We start from the raw sequence: 22,630 nt of genomic DNA on the forward strand, positions 1-22,630 counted from the left end.
TCGTGCAGCCTTGGTAATGCGATAAGCTAATAATACATTGTGGATCAAGTGCAGCGGCATAGTGAAGTCGTTATGTGGTTCTACCATTATTGTTCTGTCGACGGCGTATGGAAAGGTAAAACGTTTGCTCTCTCCTTTGCTTATATTGTCCTAGCAATTGTCCTTTCCCTGTCATTACGCTCTCGCTTCACAGCGATACATAGAGGCCAGAATAGGGCAACGCCGCTGGGACCAATCGATGCGAATCAACATTTAGCCTTGTGGTAGTAGTTGTAGTTACCATCACCATAGCACCGGATCATACCACTATCGTCGTATCCAGAATATTACCATCCGACAGCCATCGAAAACTACCAAGTAAGCTAGTGCTCTTCCTTACACGCGAGTTTGTTCAAGATCAAAAATTCGGAGACACTTCTTCAAGGAAAGGACAACCATTTTTATGGGTTAAGCACATATCTAACTAGGAATAAATAACAATTCACAACGAAGGCATTGTTCAAACAAATAGGACACCACACCGCATCATGGAAGTTGCTATTGTTTAAGTTAATTTAATTGTAAGCGTCATCACTATATCGATTAACCGGATCCGTATACAGATCTGTTAAATACAGAAGACGTTGTACCGACTAATGCATGAAAATTGTAAAAATATGCTAGGTTCAACTTGAACGTTTACTTTCTTATTAAACGCCAAAGGAAAAAGCGATAAGCTATGTCAAGCAATCGTGGGACTAATGACCATAGCGTTAGCAAATGACTGTTATGAAATATGACAAGCGCGTCGTTTCCTAGGTGAATCCAGCAAGATCCACCCGGACTACCCCTTCTAGTGGGAGCAAGACCTTGATTCTCTACCGAAGAGATTACTTTTTAGCGCAGTAGGAATAATCGAAAACGTTAGAAAATAGCAAAAAAAGTAGCTGTAGGAATGTTTTCGCGTAGCATCCGTCATACGTAAATACAACGTAAATTTAAGCAAAGATAAATAGCTTTTCGCCTTTTTTTTTTATTTTAGACTTCGGTAAATCATATGAGTTCGATAAAATTTTAAGTCATTACAAGGAAACAACCACAGCTACTTATCTATCTCTCCGCTTCTGACAATGACAGGGAAAAAGCAAATTCAGTGCTGCTAAAAAGGACTCAACGCCAATAACATATTAGATGTTTTATAAATCTAACTTCAAGCGAAGCATTTGTTTCAAATCTTGGTTTATGATTTTAAGCGACACCGATGCTCGTACAAACTCAGCGTATCTGCGGTTGGAAATATTTTATATTTGAGTAGGCCTATTCCATTCCCTTTACCAGAAACGACTAGACGTAGTGTCAATTCATCTTTGAGACCCTATGCTAACTAAGATTCGCAATTCATATTGCCATCTTTGCATAGTAGTAATAAAACAAACGATACTAAAATGCTCAAACGGGGTGTGCTTAGGGAGCTAGCATATCATAATTTTAAAGGCTCCAATGTTCGGCTTCAAGAAATTTAACTTTTTTCATAAACTTTTGATCAAACGTAGTTTTTACATTTGTATAAGTAGCTTAACATTTATACCAGGCTAACTATTGAGCGACTACTGGCAGGATCACTGCTTATTGATTGTTATTACGAAATGTCGCTCCTGCATTTGATGCCTTCAGAAAAAAGTAAGTACCCCGCTTAAAGCAGGTGCGCCCCAGTGTGGCGTTCAAATGGCAGAAAAACCCAACTGACCGATTAGACCACGGCTACGGCAAGCCTAACGAAACTAAGTCTGTCTAGATCTGTTAAGCCCTTTTGCGCCATTTAAAAAATGATCCGTAAATTCTTCCACGCAAGTTGATCACAATGGCTTGTGAGTGAGCGCAGGACACAAACTCAAAGAACGGGAAAACCATATTTTTCAAAGAACGTCACAGATTTTAGTACAGTGATTACAGAATAGGCGCCATCAAATCCTTATTATGTATGCACAAGCCTGCCCTCAAATTTCACATATTTTCGCAATTTTGGATAATTTATCAGGCATCAAAACTGTGTTCATGTTATTGCCAAAAAACAGAAGTCATCTAGATAGGACGTAACGTCGCAAAAAAAATCAAATGGAGGCTTATTTAATAGATTAATCAAACGTTCTAGAAAGTTTGATTAAACCATAAGTTTGAATAAGCATTTGCATCGAATACGGTTTTAAATACGCTGTCATAATAACATAATAGTCGCTACTTGGGTTCTTGCTGATTACTTTCAGTTTCCTTTCTAGGTACCCTAGTGACATCTTCACCATTATATAGTTCTACGCTATTCTGTTCTAAAGTTCAAAGCGTCTTTACTGGAAAGCAAGAGCTATTGATTGAGTAATTCAAATTTACATACATATTAGTTCTTTCCTTTTTTGTACATATATGCAACTATTTACAAAGTTAAAATTTCGATCTTTTCCTCTTTTTGTCTAAGGGATAAAATCTCTTAAAACCCCCTCTAAAGGTCTTGGTCACAGGCAAGACCCTTAACGGAAGTAACTGGTCTCATACGATCCTCCAGCGAACGGGCTTTTTTTGGGTTGATATACATACTCAGAACCTTTCGGATGTTGAAGTCGATCGGCGGCGTTACGCTTATTACGATATTTTTTTACTTGTTTTTCTGACACTGTTTATGTAAACTTGTAATGGAAATTGTGTACTGCCGACATCTAGTTTTGACATAGCACTGCGGTATTATGTCTTCTAAGGAAAAATTGTCATGTTTGATATAACGAGCAAAGGGGGAACATGTCATCGAATCTATCCAGGTAAACAACCTATGCTAAACGTTTGTTTTTAATGGTACTTGTTGCTACAGGCACTCCTATATATCACTTCACAGAAGCCAAGAAAAGCAAAGGACTAACATACCTTACTTCATATACAGCCACAAAAAAGACAAAAAAACATTTATCTCTTCGTCATTATCACTGCGACAACGACTATAACGAACTCCCAACCCATTTACACCGCTGCTGACTATATCAAGGTGAAACCATGTTGCAATCTATCATTTTTCTTTTTAGTTACGGTTTCTTAAAGTACCTTTAGGCCTATCTATTTTCATACTTGTGGGATCGCTATACGGGGTAAGTTCTGCGGTAGTTAAAGGCAGATAAGCCGAAGTCGATTTCAAAGCCTATGCTTTCTTTGCACTTTGTGGAAGATTCATACACCGAGCGCCATCCATCCTCGTCTGTTTGTTACCCCCTTAAGATATCATCGGCTACAAAAAACAGGGCATAAACGTTTAGAATTCAAAACTCAGGTGTAAGTACATTAGAATAGTGTGGTACCTGACGAACTTCGGGCGAGTTCAGATTGGCTAGATCAAATGATTCCGTGGGTATGCAGACATTCAGTCTAACCAGTCAAATGATAAGTTTGTTAATGATAAATGGAATGCTCTATATTTTTTTGCAATCATTTTTTTCGCCAGATACTTTTCAAGATTTGCTTTGAAAAAATACCCGGCTTAATTTCATTTTGTTAAAGTCATTTGTATGAGCCAACACATCCTCAAACCGTGGCAGTTCATAGCAGTTTATTGCTGTAAGTTCTGAGTGTGAACCTAAAAAATCAGCCAATTAGTTTGTGAGACAATATTTGTCCACGGCTATAGAGGTCTCGTTTTTGCGAAAGCAAAAACTGGGACTCTGATCATATGGCTTTTAACATCCTAATTTTTGTTTTCTTGCTTTGGCGGAAGCAATCCCAGCCTGTTTGTCACTGGACGGGGCCAATACACGCTAAACACCGTTATGTATGTAGCGATAGCAGCCTTGGCTAACTTGAACCGTTGGACATCAACGTCGATAGAGACTTTCGTGACGTAGGATAGGATATAAACCTACATTACGAACTGCTGAGAGGCTAGCATGCGCGCTCCACAAGATATAACGTTTACATAGTAATTTACAAGTTAATTGCCTAATGCACATCTTGAACTCAGCTATAATTATATTATGCTATTACCACGTGTTTATCAAGCTTTTGTCGGGTTCAAACTGTATGCCTGTTTGTCTGTTTAAAAAGATTTTTCTATTCCATGCGTATTGTTCCATACGATAGTGTGATACGATTTCGTGAACTTTTTACAGACTGAATCTAGAGCAATTCACCGATTCGATATAGGAAGTTTAACTGGAAGTTCTGCTGTAACTATATAAAGAGGTCTCGCATTGTGAATACCTGTTTCAAAATATGCCTGGTGTCCGCAGCTTGCCGTGGTACGACTCCATCACTAAAAGAGAGCTTTATGCTTTGATTATGTGGGGCTGCTTTATAGATTAAGAGTATGATATATAAGAATCTCCAACATTTCATTTAAAGCTTCCACGACGGCCGCCAGTATGATTCGCAACGGGATATCAACATTATCTTTCAATTTACCCTTGTGGACTGCCTTATTTGTAGTCGCTCATCTACCGTCGTCATGTAAGTGTTTGTTGGCTGTTATGTTCTCGCAATTTAATTAATCATTAATTAAATTGTTTTTCATTACTGATCCTCATATTTCAAGCTTTGTGAAGATATGCACATACTCCAGTTGCGCTAATCGTTGTTATATTATACTAACTAACTAGCTATTCTTTATGCTATACCCGTTGACATGAATTCAACATTATGCACACTTGTTTCGCCTGTCCATCGATGCTCAAATAAAGGCCTACTTTTACATACATAAACATATGCGACACGCGCCTACTACCTACCTACCTACTCTATCTAACAGTGACTACAACCACTACTTTCTTATCAGAATTGTACAAAGTTGATAAGTGGTAATCTTTTTTTCCGTTTTTCTACAGTTACCAATTGCATCTATACGAATGAATTGGGCCCGTTACAAATGCTTTTTTTAAAACCTCACCACTAACTTGAGCGGCTGGTTCCGTATTATAGACTCGATTCTAGCGATTGGCAATAACGTTTTACACAAGTGTTCATAACAATTAATTGGTCAGGAACGATATATGAGCGTCATTGTAACCTTTTCGTTCCATCTTTCTAATAACTCCTGAGCTTCCTGGCATCTTTCGAAGATTTAGTTTCTAGCAGTACGATAAATAAATCTACTTGTTGTAGTTCAATTTATTGATTCCTTCTCAGGCATCCCCAAATAATATTGATCGTATTCGGTAAAAACACCTTTAGACAAAAGATAAATTAACTTTTTAGACTCGCAAATCATCTAGGCGGTGATAATTCTTAAGAGATTAGCAATAATTTTTGAAATAACAATGAAAATAAATCCAGACAAGTCATCATATATAACAAATCTAAATGTTTCAAGTTTCAACTTCTTCAAAATGACCATTAGACTGGTTATATGGCATTTGATCATGGAAAAAGCTATCCGTTTCAGTCGTAGTGAGAGTGAGATCGGTAAATATGCCTTAAAATAATTATGGGCAAATAAAGCAGTTATTACAACGTTCGAGTCGAGAAATGTCACATTTATCGAACATGCTTTTCTTGCTGAAATTTCGATTACTTTTCAGTGGGACAGGTTTAGGTCCACTTTCCCTCGCAAGCTAACTTGATAAGATCGTGGTATAGGAAACGATAACGCCTAGAAGTTATTTAACTGCTACTCAATAGAAGCATTTTGAAATTGCCGCCACAGTTCTTCTTACGTTTTTCCGTAATTCATATATATATAAAGTCGAGGGAAATGTTACTATCTTTTGAACGGAGCCGATGTATTCCCAGTCTCCAATCAACGGCGTAAACGACCACTCTTTGACTGAAGCAGTCAAGCTCCAAAATGACAAGTTATCTATATTCAAACTCTAGAGGATGGGGTAGCACAATCCAAAAAGCGGAAGCCACTAACCTGGTCGCCGATAGAGTCAGATTAATAGACGTAGTGTTGTAAAGGCATGTTCTATATGCCTATTGGCGCTGAACATAAAATACAAAAAGAGCTTCGGACGTGAGGAACTATTCTCTGGGAAAGAAACGTAAAAAAATATAAAAATGGCGTTAGAGTGTCGTTGCCACAAACGTTTTGTACAAATAAATCCATGCCTCACTGCGAGAATTCCAGTTTGTCCTGTTACTTCAATATATATGTATATAAATTAATAACTGTCAATGGGCTTCTGCCTCATATTGTGTGTATATGTAATTACATCTAGAGACATTTTCTGTGTATTTTCTTCATATACACAGAAATTCATTACCTGCCTTTTATTTCGTCATGATGATCAGTTAATCAGTCAGTGCCATTGTTTTGCCGGTTGCAACAACAGCGGCTCTAGCGACCCTTATTGATTTTTTCCATGTCTCTCCACAATGTATAGCAGGTGTATCTTTGCAACGCTGTCTTTCAAGCGATTCGCTTTGATTTATCAATCTTAGTATCTCCAAATGATCATTGTTAACATTTAGCCTTTTTAACTAAATGCACTCTTATTGTGTTATATAATTTCAACAGGTCACCAATTTAGATGCGGCCGCAACCAAGTTATAATGTGGCTGAAGCATAGTGCCATTGGCGCTAGTGAAATCACTGAACAGAAATATACAAGTCATATTAAATCTGTTACTTCTACGCGGAAGCCCCTGCATGCACATCACATAGATAGTGATGTAATAATCTTACTACAGGCAATATGCCTGAATACAAAGGAAATCTATGATGAATCTGATCATTTATGCTGCTAAATGTTTCAGCTCCGCTATGTACCCACCCAGTTTCTTCGTGCATGCCACATTGGAATTGCCTGCGACGAGATTCGTCTGGCTGTCCCTATTGTGCACCTGAATGCAGGCTCGATAAAGCGGGTTGTCCATTGCCAGTGAGAAACACATAAACAAATTATAAATAGGAAATTAAAATAGCTTTAAATTAGTAAATTTAAAGATAATTTACTGAATTATAGATTGTTACAACCAATCTGTCCTTAAGTAGCTGCAATTATTGTTAGTTTCCAAGTAGCCGAAGGGCAACGTGTAGCATGTTACATCATAGAATCCAGGAGGCGAATGTATTTCTAATTTTCAAAATACCATTGACGAAAATATTACTAATAGTATAAGGATAAATATCTAAGTTTGGTGCATTTTTTGAAAAGCACGGGTTCTAGTTTTTTCTAGTACTCCGAGGACAACTTAGTGGAGGCTAATTGAATAACATCGATTTGTGTAATAAGCCGAGTTGATTTGCCTTCTAAGAAGACCTTGATAATAACGATTTGCAGGTAGCATGCCTTCGAATGTTAGGCTGTACAGAGGAGGTGAACGGGTGCGTGGTCTGCACGGAAGCGTGCACAGTACGATCCCAAGGTCGGCGATATGAAAGAAAATTTGACGACTTTGTAATGCCACCTGACCAAGATAATCGTCCAGGGAAGCAAGACAGCCACCAAAAACAAAAACGTCCATCGTCGTTTTTAGTTCTATCTCCAAAAGCTGATGCTTCATTTGGCCGAATAGGCGTCGCCAGCCAATGGAAAAACCATATGGCTGCTACCAGCAAGCCCGTTGCCTTACCAAGCGCTAACGACAGTATAAACGATGTATAAAAGTGTAATAAATCTACCGACCTGATATTGAACCAATTCCCAAGGCTACAATTAAGTTTCTCGGAACTTGAAATGTAGCAACTGTAATGCTAGTAGCTATTGCATAAACCTAATATATTGTACATGAATGAAAACTTTTTTTTCTTTGTAAAAACCCAACTATTTTTTCTCTTTAGAGAACCTTAAGAGAACTGTAAATAAATGTACGTAACAAAAACGCTATCTCTTTTGTTACTATATAAAAATCGGTACAGTAATGGATGTGAATGTTTTGTGTGTATAGGCAGATGGTATAATTCCTCACAACTGTCGGCGCACAATAGCGTAATAAACTTGTTTACCAGAGTTTTAGCGCCCACTTCGCCGTGCCTATTCATCTTCTGCGAGCATCGAAGCTAAGTGGCCTATTGCTAGACATACTTGTTCTAACAAACAACAAGCTGTTTTCATGTGAATGGAACCTTATAATTATATAAACAAGATTCTCCTGCGACCACTTTAAATGCCTGTGCCAATAGCTAACAGTAAAAATCTGAAATCCACACAATACTCATGTACAACACGACCTTAACATTGTCGCCATCAATAATACTAATGTCGAATAACACCTGTTATCAGGTACAACATGTAAGGAACTCATTAATTGCTATTTACTTTATACAAAATAACCCGCCTGACGCATAGAAACGTCAACGAACTACAAGTCTGAGTAATACTTGCAGTAGTCGCTTTTGTTCGAAGCCGTCGCTGAAACATCAAGTTCGTTACGTTTGTGTGGACCTAGACTAATATAACCACTTGATTTTTTACATGTTTCCTATTCGAAATCATGAAGATAGATAGATCGACAAAGTAAGAGGCAAATTTCGGCATGCTGCATATACTAAAAAGTAGCTCGTCTTCAATTATAGCCAAACGACTGTACTCGGAATTCTTAGAACAAATTTATTTAGAAAACGGTACTAATCAATATTTTTCCCACTTAAATGATAACTACAGCACATCGAACTATTTGTTCCTGTGGTAGGTGCAGGTTACAAATTCTGTGTATTATATGAATTGTAGAATCTATAAGTAACATTGCTGTGGTCGCATGCATTGCCGCAGATGATTGGCAGACTAATCTCTGCCATGCAACAAATCTAGGGTTATCTGTTGGTCTTAAGGCGCAGCCTAGTGGTATACATCAAGCTGGAAATACTGATGTCGTTTTTGTTTGCGCGTTTATAAAACGTAGAGAAAGACACAAAGCAAGAAGCAAAAGAAATTGGGGTTCGGGTCAAGTGTGGAATTTATGAGAGAGAAAAAGAGAGATATGAAGATGTAGAGTTCATCAACCAGACTCTTCTAACAAACGAAGTTCTTATCCGACGCTGGCTTGAACTTTTATGCCAAAACTTCCCGTTTCCCAGCTTAACTTTGACGCAACCTGTGCGCGCAACTGCTTAGCTTCTATGGCACGTACATATATTTATACACATACCATTAGGCAAACGTCAAGCGCGGAATAACCATGTCTCGTTTGCCATCATTATTTGCTCTCAATTCAAAATTCAAAGCAAAGATTCGCATTTGTTTATAGGACTCGTATATGGCTGATGTGACTACTGGTTATACATATATGTGCCTGCATTTGTACAACACGTATTATTTTTGGCATCAACAATCAGACACAGTTCGAGGGCTTCAAATTTTGCCGCGCAATGTTTACGTCAAATAGCAACTACTTCTATAAGTACATATATATTGTCAATTTGATTAGTTGGTGCGAGCCATTGTATGAGCTACAATTTTGAAAAACAGGTCCATGAACATGAATACGAAGAGAACAATTTAGAATATATATTCAAACAGGTAGAGAATATCAATCCGTGTAACTAAGCAGATACGTTCACTTATGATACCAAATACAGGAACGAGATAATGCCACTTTATAGGGTTTGCTCATCCATACGATTGGCCTGTTAAAGCCTATCGGTACATCTAATTATTATTAATTATTATTATTAATTGATGTACTTCATTAGAAGTACATCAATGACCTTTGTACTACCATCGCAGCCGACAGCTTAATTGTACGTCATTAAGCGTGAGGCTAAACGAGTATTCAAGTCTCAAAGAGGTCATTGATTCGGGCGTTAAAAACACTAATACACCGGTTGACCTAGATGTAAATTTAGCGTTGCATTGCAAAATTATTTGTATAAGTAGAACATTTCACCATAGCATGAAAAGGCATGAAAATAAGACATTTCCATTCACAAATAGTCCTTTACATCCCCATACATATCCCTCCACGAATTAGACCTGCAACAACGTCGCTTGTCCCTCTCTCTGTAATGTCTCTGACATGTCCCTGGGAAACATAAATGCTCGCAACTTTTTTCAAAGATCCGCGACCAGTTACTGAAGATGCATTAAAAGTAGATGAGGCTTTTCGAGGTAACGTTTATAGACGTTCGAAAATCTCGCTATCGTTGCTCCGTCAATAATACGGTGATCTGCGGACCAGCTGATTTCCAGCACGTGTGCGGGCACAATAGTGTCGTCTTCCAGATATCGAGGTACCTTTCGAATGCGTCCAAGGGCTCCTATACAAACATTTGGTGGTAGAATCACTGGAAAAGTGTACGTGCCACCGATCTGTCAAAAAAAATGTAAAATTCATTTTTTATACTAACGGATCATTATTGTTATTATTAGTTATTGGACAGAGTGACAGGGACTAACTTATGTTTGCCACATTATAACTTAATACACAGGTTGCGTAGTGGGCGTCATGGGTCTGGCATACCCAGCAGAACACCGACTAAGTTGGCTTGTTACGTTATGTGATACTATTGTTATTATTATTTTATTTATTTGTTTATTTTATTAATTATTGGGCAAATGGGTAAGCAAAGTAATAGGTAAAGTAATAGGCTCTCCTTTTATCTAAGGCAATAATTTTATAATGTAGATAGCTTTGGCAAACTGTGAAGTTATATATAACTGAATATACAAGAGCCAGTTTGTAAAGACTGGAACAAAATGCAATCAACCATTGTTTTCATTAACACCTAAAAACGGACAGCTGGTACAGAAGTAATTCACAGCAGCTGCTTAATATTTAACTGTGTAATGCAGTGATGTATACAAAGCACCTTCTCTTATTTATTATTATTTATTACCAACTCTCGTAACGTAATGGTACAATAATGTCTCTTTTTTAAGTCCGTACCGATCCTATGTTAGATAACGCGAAAGTTCCTCCGCTAAGATCATCTGCGGATACCTGTCCGGCATTAGCAGCCGACTGCAGACGACTTAATTCGGCGCCAATTTCCAATATGCTCTTGTTCTAAATCGAAATAATGTACATAAATTCAGTTACTATACAGTTATTACTGTTTTTATTGCTACTCCATGCATGTGTTAGCGACTGACTCATTTAAAAGGTAGAAATAGAAATGAAGGTCTTCTTAAGAGAGATGGAATGATGGGCTTACCTGACAATTTTTAATGTTGGGCACAATTAATCCTATAGAAGTATCCACAGCCAAACCAATGTTGTGCTCAGCTTTATAGATGATTTGATCTTTAGATTCTGACAACGAACTATTCAATATGGGATACTGTAATAACAAAAAAAAAAACAGGTATTTATGGCGTTTATCTATAAGCAATGTTTGATTAATGCTATACTTTGTTCACTGTTATTATCTTCTTACAAACCTATTTACAAAGTGAGTTACGTGACCCATAGGAAAAACCATAATCTTTTGTACAGCGTTTATATTTTGCGAACGTTATAGGTGTTCTTAATTTTAACCTTCATTTAACATTTAAAACCTTCTCCGCTTGTATCAATCCATTTTTAGAGCCGTACTTCCTCCTTCGATTTTTACAATAACTGGGACAGTTCAAACGTATTCAGACAAGCCGACGCCACGGTTGATCATCGTGTCATACCTGGTACAGGGCAAGAGATGCGGCTTTGACGAAAAATGGCACGTAAGAAAGTTTTACCCCGTATTGCTTTGCCTCCTCTGCCATTTCCTTACGAAGGCTCACCAACGTAGTAAGGTTTATCTCGTCCTGCAAATCGTGCAATTCGTAGCGTGATTTCATGACCAATAAAATATAGCACATCTACTAACACAACGTGTGCTTCAGCATTATGATGTGCAATCCAATTAATCTCTTGCCAAGAAATTTCTTAAACTATATCTTCATTCATAAAAGTCGTGCCAAAGTGCTTGAACTTTCCTTAAACATCAATTCAGCTGTTAATAATCCGAAAAACCTCAACAAGAACAAGGGAGCAGAGCGACATCGAAGTCGGACGATTGTCAACCCGATATCTAAGTTCTGCATTAGCGTTCATCTAAAATAACCAACTTATAATATATTTGAATGATTTGACGTAACCTTTTAATACTGATGTTCGAGCCCACGTGTAACGTTTATCAGATGTTTCCTTCTACCAGCACGGGTGAAGGTTTTACGACACGTAATTATGCATTGTAGCTATGTACGAGACTTACCTTGTACCCAAAGTGCGGAATTTGTAATGATGTTGTCATCGTTTTGATCATGGTGCGAGTATAACCAGAAATTGGGGCAGTCTTTGCTTCAAGTTGTCTTTTCAGTGGTAACACTTGACTGGTGTCAGTTAAATCTAGGGAAGAATGCGCGAACATTACTTATGTACTATAAGGATATTTGCGAGATAGTTTATCAACGTCCCTACAAAACTGAAATGTTAAAAATATTGAATAAACACCGAATTGAAATTAGCGTCTAACATCAGCTATACCGACATTTCCTTATACCTATTGCACCAGCTAGACCAACATTTCCTTATACCTATTGCACCCACTCGATTCTTAGACAGTTATTGTCTTTCTAAATGAACGTAGATTTTGACAATGTTTCGATGGTAACGTGATAACGTTTCAACATATAATTATCTGGTGGAATGGTTAAATTAATTGGTAACGGTAACTCTATGTTAATAGGTTAAAAGGCGCGATCCGCTCGTTCGCACCGATTGGCGCTGCAGTCGCGCTGGTAGAGATCACTCGTGCGGTAGAAGGCCCACTCTGGAAAGTCAGGTAAATTAGAAAAATAGTCAAAATATGATTCAGCCTTTGCGTTCATCTTGCATACCACAAATATACAGAGCACATCTTCATGGTAAGGGCCACAAAAATATACCACGTGTACTCGCTGCTGCCGATCAAGATAGGCGAAAATATCGTCCTTAAGCACGCGGTTTCCTTTGCCTGTCCCTGTCACTTCAGTCAAAGGGACCTGAAAGATGATACGGTGCGCGATTTCGGTTTAACCTCACTCAACACATTACTTACACCCCCGAAAAATTGATTGACAAGGTGAACACGCTATTGAAATACATTTGCATAGTTGTATCACAGAGTTAGCAAGATAACAATTAAATATAGAAACATGTATATATGAATACATGTATATACCTGCATCTCTGCAGCCATTCGTCTGACAGCAGGAGTGGCTAACACTTGTCCTTTTTTTGAGTCCTCAGAAGGTCCCGGCGGGCTACTAAAAGCTCTTGGGTCCGATGTCGTCATAGCAACCCCATTATTACCAACCCCACCAGCGAAACTCTTGTCTATTGAAAATATTACATACTGACATTAATTATTTTACAGTAAATAAATGAACCTACGTTCTACGCCTATTGCCTATGCTATGCACACCTTTTTTAATCAGTATCTTCCAATGCGCCTTTAAATGTGTTTGCGATTAACACATTTAATCAAACCTAATTCTATTACAACGAACCGTTCTTTAATACCTGTGGCAAAACCAATTTCGATAATAGCTTAACCATCGAGTATACGTAGGACTCTCTTGCTGCTATAAGGCTATAATTTAGCTCTCCCTTCCGAATAAATTGACTCCATACCAGATTCATCTAGTTGAATGTCAATAAGCGGCTTCCCCACTGCGGCGAGCGCCTCAACCTGTATACAACAGATTGTAGGATTATTAGTAAATGGGCGAGCTCAAAGGGCACTGTGTGCATGTAACTACAGAGAAAGACATCGGAACAAAGCATCGTGTGCAGAAAATCTATCGAATACAAATCCAAATACAAATACTCGATCATTTCGTCATATAACTACCACTATCTATTTTTTCAGTGATTTTGATTGCGCATGTTCGAAAAATGATAAAATATTTACCTGGTGATGGAGCTTAACGACAACACCATCATAGCGAGATGTAATTGTCACCGACGCTTTATCTGATTGTACCTATAGAATACAAAATACAATTTGAATAAAATGAAAAATTATATTTAGAATGGATTTAAAACATACTTCTTCAGATTATCGTTCGAAGATATAGGCGTCTCTTAAAGAACGCTATTTGTCGCCAGTTACGTTACATCAGATATGCCATGCTTGCCAAAGGAATATCGCAATAAAGATCCGATGCACCAGTATGACATGATACATCCAATAAAGGCTGGACGCATCTACAAGTTGATCAGCATTTACTTTATGCTCGCGACATTTTCTCTGAACACTTATTATCAGAGTGCGACATAATAAATATAGGAATTTTTTGGCGATCGTGAAAAACGTGCTGCATGTTGAATGTCCAAACATCATTTGGTTCCCAGTTGAGCTTTTTTGTTATTATTTCAATAATTATATGCTCGTTGCGCTGTTACATTTGATTAATGTCATATGTATATATATATAATGATGTGCGTAAAAGGATTTCATCACACCAGCAATGTCTCTAGCAGTATTGGGAGATTTCATTCCCTGTGTAAACTATAATTTTCTGTACTCGAACTTCAGTGACAATTAATAGCAAAGAAAACATAAAAAGTTGCTAAATACATACTTCACAGATCGGGTCGAATTGTCTGACACGATCACCAACTTTTACGAACCACTCTTTAATCGTTACCTCAGAAATACCCTCGCCAATATCGGATAAGATGAATGGCACCACAGGACTGTCGCCACGGGAACTCTGTTGTTGCAGTGAAACTGATAAATTATTTGCTTATTAGTGATTAAGATATTCTATGCATTCGTATTCGTGTTCACGGGAAGAGAAAATTTCAGACAGAAATTAGTTTGTTGTATTGATTAAGGTTGACGTCTAAACATTTCGAAATTTTGGTATGAACGTTACCTTTTTACTGCGTGAGAATTACTTATCCCTATATTATACACCTAATAACAAGGACGTCTGCCGGAATGCCAAGCTCGAACGTTAATTTTACACATCGATATCGCCGTTTCTCTTCTATTTCTAAATGTAAACATCCGTAGTGGTGATACTTATCTAAAACTACTCCATTTGAAGGCTTTTAAATCTTCATTTACTCTGAGATAGATACAATACTTAAGTGTGTCCCGTTAATGGGAATGCGTAACTGCTTCGAAAAGGCTGTTGCATTTGAAACGAAATTCATGTGAAGGGAAAGTCCATGGATGTACCGATTGAATTTTTGCTGGTGTCGCCGTACTAATACTCTCCGAATCGAAAAGGAAGGTTACTCACCTGCAGTATGTAGGCAGCCTGCAATGCGTCTGTCATGTATATTTACATAAGTGATTAAATTGCCGCGGATTAATAGTTGAGACGACGCGATCGACTGAAATAAAAAGACAAAAATGTATATGCACACGGTCGATATTGAGAATAATAATGAAAATGTTTGAACCTCGCTATTATTCATTCTTTAGTAAGTTTTCAGTGATGTTTTCGTTTTAATAACTACCTATTTGCAGCGAAAAAAGTAATTAATATAGCTTCAATGGAGCATTTTGAAAACCTACAGTCGTCTTAAGAGCTTTTTGATTTCAATTATTTACGACCGGCATTATTTTAGCTGCAATAGCATGTCAGACTGGGATGCTATGCTCTCTCACTAAGCTAACCACGTGTTAACCATAGGAAACGAAGCTCACCTGTGCCAAAATAGGCCCTTGAGATCGGTTTAAAGGCCTGGTATTGTACATTTGTCTGGCGATCACACACTGTATCATGCGTCGCGACGCGTTACGAAGTTGAGCGGGATATTGTACCATCTTGTCGGCGGTTTAGTCTGCCTGAAGCAAAAACTAATCCATAGCCAAGGCTAACATCATTACATACTAAGTATATCTCGGGCCTTTTTTTTGACAGACAAACGTTAACCAGCGTACCAAGACGTTCATTCATTCGCAAGTCGTTGACTTTTCTTTGTTGGTTTATTCGTTTTCTTCATCTCTTCTCCCAAGGGAAAAGACTAATCTAATCCTCTGCTAGTGAAATTCAAGTCACGAAACCCAAATGAACAAACCACTGCAACAACTATAAACGATTGAAGTTTAGTGGCAGAATGGGATTGGTACCTTTTTCAAGTTTCACATCCGGAGCTGCCGCATAAAATGCAGTGCGTCTACGTTCGGTTTGAACGCTATTATATACTTTAGCTATTCCTAGTGCCCACCCACCTTATTGTAACTATTTTGGCATGAGCTAGAAAACGAACGCAGGCGCTTGGATGTGCTATATTTTAATTGTCCTGAATGCTTGACCCCAGAATTGCGGGGACGGAATCACGGAATACCCCCAACACTACATACGTCTGCGTGAGTCTAATGAACAACTCGAACCGGGATCAGCTGGTTAACAGCTCAGCTGTTCAATTGATATTATTAGGCTTGAAAGTCTACATATTAGACTTACTTAACTATCACCCACCACTATATTTACCGAGTTTACTAAAAACCACCATTGAAAATAGCGAGTACTCTTGCCTGGGGTAAAATTTCAAGGCAAATTGCAAGACCATCTTTCGCAATTGCCTGCCAAACATTTCGGAACTGCAAGGATCGTCTAAATGATTTGGTCCTCTCGTTGAAGATAATTTGGATTTTGTGTGATTTGGTCTTTTTATATATCATCTTGCAAAACTGAACCTAGAAGTTACGGATATAGCTAGACGATATAGCAGTATTGGAAGGATTTGTCTTGTCAATGCTTTTTTTGCATAACAGCATTTTTCTTTCCTGTTTTCTGTTAATGTATCGATTATATTGACTACGCAAAATTTAGTACGTTCTGTATGTTAGAAAGTCACCTTTTTGGCTTCTATCGACTTATGCTCCATTTTGTTGATTTCTGAAGAAAACGTTAGAGAAAATTAAATACTTGCCAAACAAGTATAGTATACCGCCCAAATGCAGTAAGAAAGCAGCGTGTTCAAAATCAAATCTTCTGTACCTTATCTTATTATATAGCCCAAACAAACTGCGCTAATCATAGTAAATAAATTGTTCGTTCTTTTTTAAGATTCTCGGAGAAATTTAGTTCTCTATGTATGTGTTTGTGTGTGTGTGTGTGTATGGCATAAATGTGTACGCGTGTGTATGTGCGTTTTGTGTCTGTATGTGTATGTGTAGAAAACCTAAAAAAACAAATCCTGCCATGAAACAAAGCCATTTCAGGGCAGGCAAGCAGTGCAAGCACACTTAGTCCTTTCAATTTTTTTTTGCCTTAGATCAGTGCTATCTTTCACCTCTTACTTAGATATCAAAAACGTTGCTCTTTCTTATAGACAACAACTTATATGGAGGCAAGCTTAATGTAGCTCTATGTTTGGAATTTTACGTCTGGTATCGCTGTTAGGCGATATTCGATCAGACGATAAATGACGACGTGTGTCTGTCTATGCCTTATTGGTTCGAACCTAGAGGACAACGTGCCCTTTATTATTATTATTATTAGCAGGCGAGCATTTTATCCACTAAAGCTGAACGTAATGGCATATTTTACAAATAGCCATAGATAATGTTTGAATGAGCATCTGTATACTGCATACATTGTTTCTACAATTGAAGCAATATTCTATTATTATTGCAACACCCAACTTGAACTTAGATTAGCGGGTTGTTATGTTGTACGACAGTCCGCTAATCTAGCTTGTAATACGCCGCTGCTGGATTCTACATCAGTCTCTTTGAAAGTCCATTTACACTAAAATAGATCTTTTCTGCTAAAATCTTATGGTCTGATTTGAAACGTCACATCAATGCTGTCTGATACGAGTAATACAAATTTACACGGTGTGTAGTGCGAAAATCAGAAAAAAGCGATAACAAACAAACCATAGTGCTCGTTCCTACGATGTCAGCACCTTATAATGCTACAATGATGCGTATGATCATATTCAAAAGGCTAGTCACGATTTTAGGCTTTTTTTTTACTATTTTTTTAATTTATTTTTTATTACATTTAAATCTGTATCGAAATAACCTCAGCAAGGATCTGACCATCGCATCTAACAAGACGGATAAGGCAATGAATAAATGTTTGTGATTCACGTCTGAAGTACTAAAGAAATAAATTTGAAGATGTCTCTAAGGACTTGGTTATTTCATATATATATGAAATATCCAAGGACTTATTTTAAATAAGTCCTTATTTAATAATAATTACCTTTATATATAAATTTGTACAGTATAGGTAGCTGCTTTTCAACAACAGAAAAACGACCTGATTCCTTGGTGAATATATTTCAGTCATTAAAAACATCAAAACAAAAACAAGCTAATCATTGGATCTTAAAAGTATTTATGCTGCTAAAATTGTGAAGTTCGTATAATAAGAAATTAACTACAAAAGGGATCCAAATGGTAATATTGTTAATGGTCTAGCGTCAGCGACTGGTCACCTGAAAAGCCCAAATACTGGTACATAATCTCCCACTTAAAATATTATGACCAGCGAGTTTAAGATCCCGTGTTACTGTGCCGGCTAGGAAATATACTTCGTTATCGTCTAAACCTTAACAATAAAGCACTCCAAATCTTTTTGTTAATATTTTTACCAGCTTTTTCCACACTTTGCACTTGTATTCCACAATTTGAATTTTTTCTTATAGAGTATGAAAACCACGAGAGTCTTAACCCAATACGTTTTGATAATTTTTCAACGTACAGTCGAATTGCTCGCAAGGATTACACATTTGGGCGGGCATTTTATAGTGCACGTGCCTAACTGTGTCCATGCCAATTAGCTGAAACCAAACAACCCGGAACGTCTCATAATAATCTTCTAGTAAAATAAACTAAATTTATGCTGCGTAATAACAAATAGATTATCGTACCTGCTTTAGACTTGGTGACGCTCGTGCTTGCCCTTAAACAAGCTAACATTAAAAGTGATCATATAGTAATAATAGTAGTAATATAGTTTATTATGATAATTAAGTAGGCCTGGAAGCAAGCATCCGTGTGGCAAATATATGAACTGATGAAGAAATCTATGCTAAAGAAATCTGAAGGCTCTTAGTGTACCATCATTTGGGAAATGTAAAGGGGATTACGGCAGGGCTAAAATTGCGCTAAAACACAATATACATGTACCATTCTGTAGGGATAGGAGATAAAACCCCTTACTTCAACACGCCAATGACACATACGATCTGTGGGGTGGTGAAGCCCAGATTTTCAATACAGAACAACTTAAGAGATATCTAAAGTTAAGATGAATTTAAATTTGGCTACATGTCGAACTTGGTGCAGATCTGGCTTTTCTTTGCCAGATTGGTGAGAGAACTAGAGAACCCATGCAACACCTTGAAATAAACCGCCCCCCAAAAATTTCAGTCTACCTAGGACGACTTCACCGACTACTTGCTAAGCTTCTAAAATGCCAATACCGTTTTCAAATTTGATCTCTAGTCATTATCGAATTTTTTTGTATACTCACTTCCTATATCATGGTTCTATGCACAATAATAGTATTTGGACACATGAACATTTCTGGCGGATAGAACGGTGGTTGTCTTTGGCCGTAGGTGGTATTCACAATGCTATAATTTCAACGGTAGAACTGCTACAACGGACGGCAGACGCAGTAAGAAGCAAGTAATTATTAGAACCTCATAAAGACTATCATTGAAACTTACCATCGACCTCAACAAACTGTGTCAACTCAGAGATTCCGCTCTTCCACGCATTCACTCAATGTGTGTAAGGTTATCACAACATCCATTGTTCTAATGTATTACACTTCAATACTGTAGGTGGTAGGAACTGTGCCACTGTGACAGCTAAAATGGCAGTCTGTAAGTGTCGTTGTCGGTTCCAAACCATACCCACAAAAGTATGGATGAATGTAGTAGCCGTGAGATCTTAGATAGGGATGTCTTTAAAGACCTCAGAGTTCGTCTTTTAAGTGAGACGAAGCGCTGCGTTTTCGGCATTACGCGGCCTTGCCGTATTCCGTCCAAGGCCCAACGTTTCTACTTAAGCCCAAGCGAATTACACGGCAGTGTAGCAGATTGTACGTAAAAATACGCGATACGCACAAAGAACTTCAACAAAATTAATGATCGGACCCTATTAATGATATCGAATAACAGCATATTTATATAGACGATAACGCGGTTAGTATAATTACAATAGAACATTACTGCTCAATAAGCATATGTATCGATACGCGTAGAATTGTGTTTGATATTTTAAAATAAATCAATGCACGACTAGTAAATAGCAATAGAAGTAGTGAACTAAAAAGGATGTTAAATAATACTTTCAGTTAAGATGCCAAGCGTATTTCCTTCCCTGTTGTGTTTTCTTTTTCACTGAACAGTAGGCTGGCCATTTCTGTGCGTGACCAAATAGCTGTGACATGCAAAATAAAATGTCAATATTCTGCTTTTATTATATGAACTACGATATAGCACAGTGGAATAGATATATTTTTAGTTGATGAATTTTCTAAATGCAACATTAGCTCTTTGCGTGTCTCCTGATCCTCAAATAACAGATCGATTGGCTGTTTGATACCTTGTACTACTTATCAGTTGCTCCATTTTATTACCATTACCATTCAAATGTGGACATAAATAGCCAGAAAACGGCCCTGCTGTATATAGAGCCTTTTAAGTAAATTAAACCAAAAATGTTTATCGCAGCGCGATAGTCCAATGCATTGTCTGACTTGGATTCAACAAAAAAAAAGTACACGCCGCTATCGATCGGTTCTATATAGTATCACTTCCTTACACAGTAAATAAACGTATCATTTATATTTAAAATATATAAAATAAAATAATAGTCTTATTTTATAGAAATGTTTTTCACTCGATATTTTTCAGCTCATAGCTCAGGTTGCTGCCGACCCTTTCTCTAACAGTTACCTTCACTTAATGCCGGCTAACTTATCTATTTCAAAAATCCGTCTGCCTATGAACCATGGAAATCTATAGTAATATTGTAAATATAATGCAAAAGATAGGATGTAATCAATGTCAGAGTCGAAAAAGGTTATTTTTCAAGAAAGATATATTAGGCTAACGAATTATTTTACAGCATTCTTCATTGTCTAGGGAAATAATTATGTATTTAATACGGAGAAAGCACGTTTTTAAAGCATGTAATAACCAACTCTGTCCTGGATAGCAGTTCTGTCCGGCATCTGACTAAAGATCACATACTTTGCGAGTATATGTCAATTTCTAATTGACTGTCCTACGCAGAACACAACAGATTTGCCTATATATATAAATACTAAAGGCATTATATTTCTAATAACGGATATATATTTAAAGTGACAAAGGAGTGGGATAATTAGAACACTTCTTAAAACTCTTATCAGCACGATCAAGATGATCACAATCGAAGAACGTATATCTAGTGGCAATATTGGGCTGCTCTTAAGGGGCACCTTAAAAGCCGCAGAGCAATATATGTAACAGTATTTCGGGAGTATTTTCTGACCCAAATAATCAGCGAAATTCCAAGTGGTTAGTTATTTTATCGTTTCTAACGTATCTAGCACGTATGATATAGTACGTTTTTGACTGTAGCTAGAGAAAAACATGCATTTCTTAACGATCTATACTTAATATCTATCCCTTTCGCTGCGCCTTTTGATTTTCCCTATTATAATGTCGTTAAATAGATGTTCATATGCTGTTTCTTTGTTGCTATTTATCAGAACAGATATTGGCAGCTCATTGATGAAAATCAGTAGTCAAAATTAGTAATAAGATCACTCCGATTAATCACTCATTTAACTATTAAGCCAGTTAACTGTGGTGAACAGATCGAATACGTTCTGCGTATTGTTACACTTGAAACGTCAGCGAAAAGGAACTAATAAAAAGAGAGCACGCGTATCTCTGCTTAATGGATAACCACCGTCTCTAGAAAAATAAAAAGTCAAACGTGATAAAGCGGAATCAAAGTCAGGAACGGTTACATATCTCACCCACAAGAACGTACGCAACATAATGTTATTATTTTATATTATCAAGGCTAGTCACTATGCTGGAATTAGACGTAGTGAGTGCAAGTCATTTTACTTACTCATATCATTAATAGGACACTTGAAGTTCCAGCAACTTGTAGTTACCACTTAAAACAGTCAAATGCAGTATTCGGGCAAACTCATGCCAGCTTCTGGCCCCAGCACAGCAGAACTCAACGGCTAAGTGCATTTCATTCTTGATCTACCTGATCTACACGGTGCGTGTATAGAGGCCATCCTCTGGATGGCTGATTACTGGCGCTCCCTTTACCAGACAGGGTCATTGCGCCACGGTACGTAATTACCGGTCTTCTGTTTGTTTGTAGTCTATTAATCTATCTGGATTTTTGCATATCAGCTACTGGTCGACTGTCGCCGTTTGGAGCGGGTCGTCTCAAACCGAAAAGTGTTTAAAGTAGAAAAAATAAATTGAAACAATGAATATGAAATTTACTGATTAAAATTTTTGTTTCAATTCATCTTATTTAAATGATTGTATCATGTTTAGCTAGCTTGAGATATAGTGCCAACAAATACACTCACGATTTTGTCGGTTATGAGAATTATGTATCACCGCTATATTAACTTTATAGTTTATAAGGAAATATGAAAAGCTGAACGCCGACCACTAAAAAAGTGGCACCTGTCTAATGGCACCCAAAACACTTCACATAATATAGCCTTTAGTTTAATCTTCAATTCTTGACATTTTAGACATTAGTTCTAGTTGTCTAATTGTGAGTTCATCACTAGTATATTGTTACGTAATTTTTACGTTACGCATT

The 22,630-nt window shown here is 37.4% G+C and overlaps 2 protein-coding genes across 8 annotated transcripts; one reads left to right on the plus strand and one right to left on the minus strand.

Annotated features, from left to right (window-relative positions):
• On the plus strand, nt 1-7,772 carry LOC111249294 (uncharacterized). 2 transcript variants are annotated; one of them, XM_086987276.1, is made up of 4 exons: nt 1-357; nt 4,307-4,455; nt 6,700-6,824; nt 7,227-7,772. In XM_086987276.1, the coding sequence occupies exons 2-4, from the start codon at nt 4,371-4,373 to the stop codon at nt 7,548-7,550; spliced, it is 534 nt and encodes a 177-aa protein (XP_086843402.1). In that variant the 5' UTR covers nt 1-357; nt 4,307-4,370; the 3' UTR covers nt 7,551-7,772. The 2 variants fall into 2 exon arrangements, with proteins under 2 accessions (XP_086843402.1, XP_022658701.1); XM_022802966.2 differs by having other exon boundaries at nt 5-357; nt 4,351-4,455.
• Nucleotides 7,773-8,470: 698 nt separating this feature from the next.
• On the minus strand, nt 8,471-22,111 carry Dbct (Dihydrolipoamide branched chain transacylase E2). Of its 6 annotated transcripts, XM_086987263.1 has the most exons (15): nt 21,905-22,110; nt 20,124-20,215; nt 15,509-15,661; nt 15,099-15,192; nt 14,430-14,578; nt 13,757-13,828; nt 13,477-13,534; nt 13,025-13,179; nt 12,750-12,845; nt 12,580-12,634; nt 12,077-12,210; nt 11,502-11,627; nt 11,039-11,164; nt 10,771-10,890; nt 8,471-10,193 (listed from the first exon to the last, which is right to left on the minus strand). In XM_086987263.1, the coding sequence occupies exons 3-15, from the start codon at nt 15,626-15,628 to the stop codon at nt 9,954-9,956; spliced, it is 1,545 nt and encodes a 514-aa protein (XP_086843389.1). In that variant the 5' UTR covers nt 15,629-15,661; nt 20,124-20,215; nt 21,905-22,110; the 3' UTR covers nt 8,471-9,953. The 6 variants fall into 6 exon arrangements, with proteins under 6 accessions (XP_086843389.1, XP_086843391.1, XP_022658686.1 ...); XM_086987265.1 differs by lacking the exon at nt 20,124-20,215 and having other exon boundaries at nt 12,753-12,845; nt 21,905-22,111; XM_022802951.2 differs by lacking the exon at nt 20,124-20,215 and having other exon boundaries at nt 15,509-15,649.
• Nucleotides 22,112-22,630: the final 519 nt, after the last annotated feature.

Source organism: Varroa destructor, unplaced genomic scaffold (assembly GCF_002443255.2).
Source record: "Varroa destructor unplaced genomic scaffold, Vdes_3.0 BEIS01000004.1, whole genome shotgun sequence".
NCBI classification, from domain to species: Eukaryota; Metazoa; Arthropoda; class Arachnida; order Mesostigmata; family Varroidae; genus Varroa; species Varroa destructor.

Coding starts and splice junctions, on each gene's coding strand:
- LOC111249294 (XM_086987276.1), top strand. CDS start 4,371: ATGATTCGCAACGGGATATCAACATTATCTTTCAATTTACCCTTGTGG. Junction 4,456..6,699: donor CGCTCATCTACCGTCGTCAT/GTAAGTGTTTGT, acceptor TAAATGTTTCAG/CTCCGCTATGTACCCACCCA. Junction 6,825..7,226: donor AAGCGGGTTGTCCATTGCCA/GTGAGAAACACA, acceptor AACGATTTGCAG/GTAGCATGCCTTCGAATGTT.
- Dbct (XM_022802951.2), bottom strand. CDS start 15,628: ATGGTACAATATCCCGCTCAACTTCGTAACGCGTCGCGACGCATGATA. Junction 13,180..13,476: donor CATTCAACTAGATGAATCTG/GTATGGAGTCAA, acceptor TATTTTCAATAG/ACAAGAGTTTCGCTGGTGGG. Junction 12,211..12,579: donor CGCGACTGCAGCGCCAATCG/GTGCGAACGAGC, acceptor ATTCTTCCCTAG/ATTTAACTGACACCAGTCAA.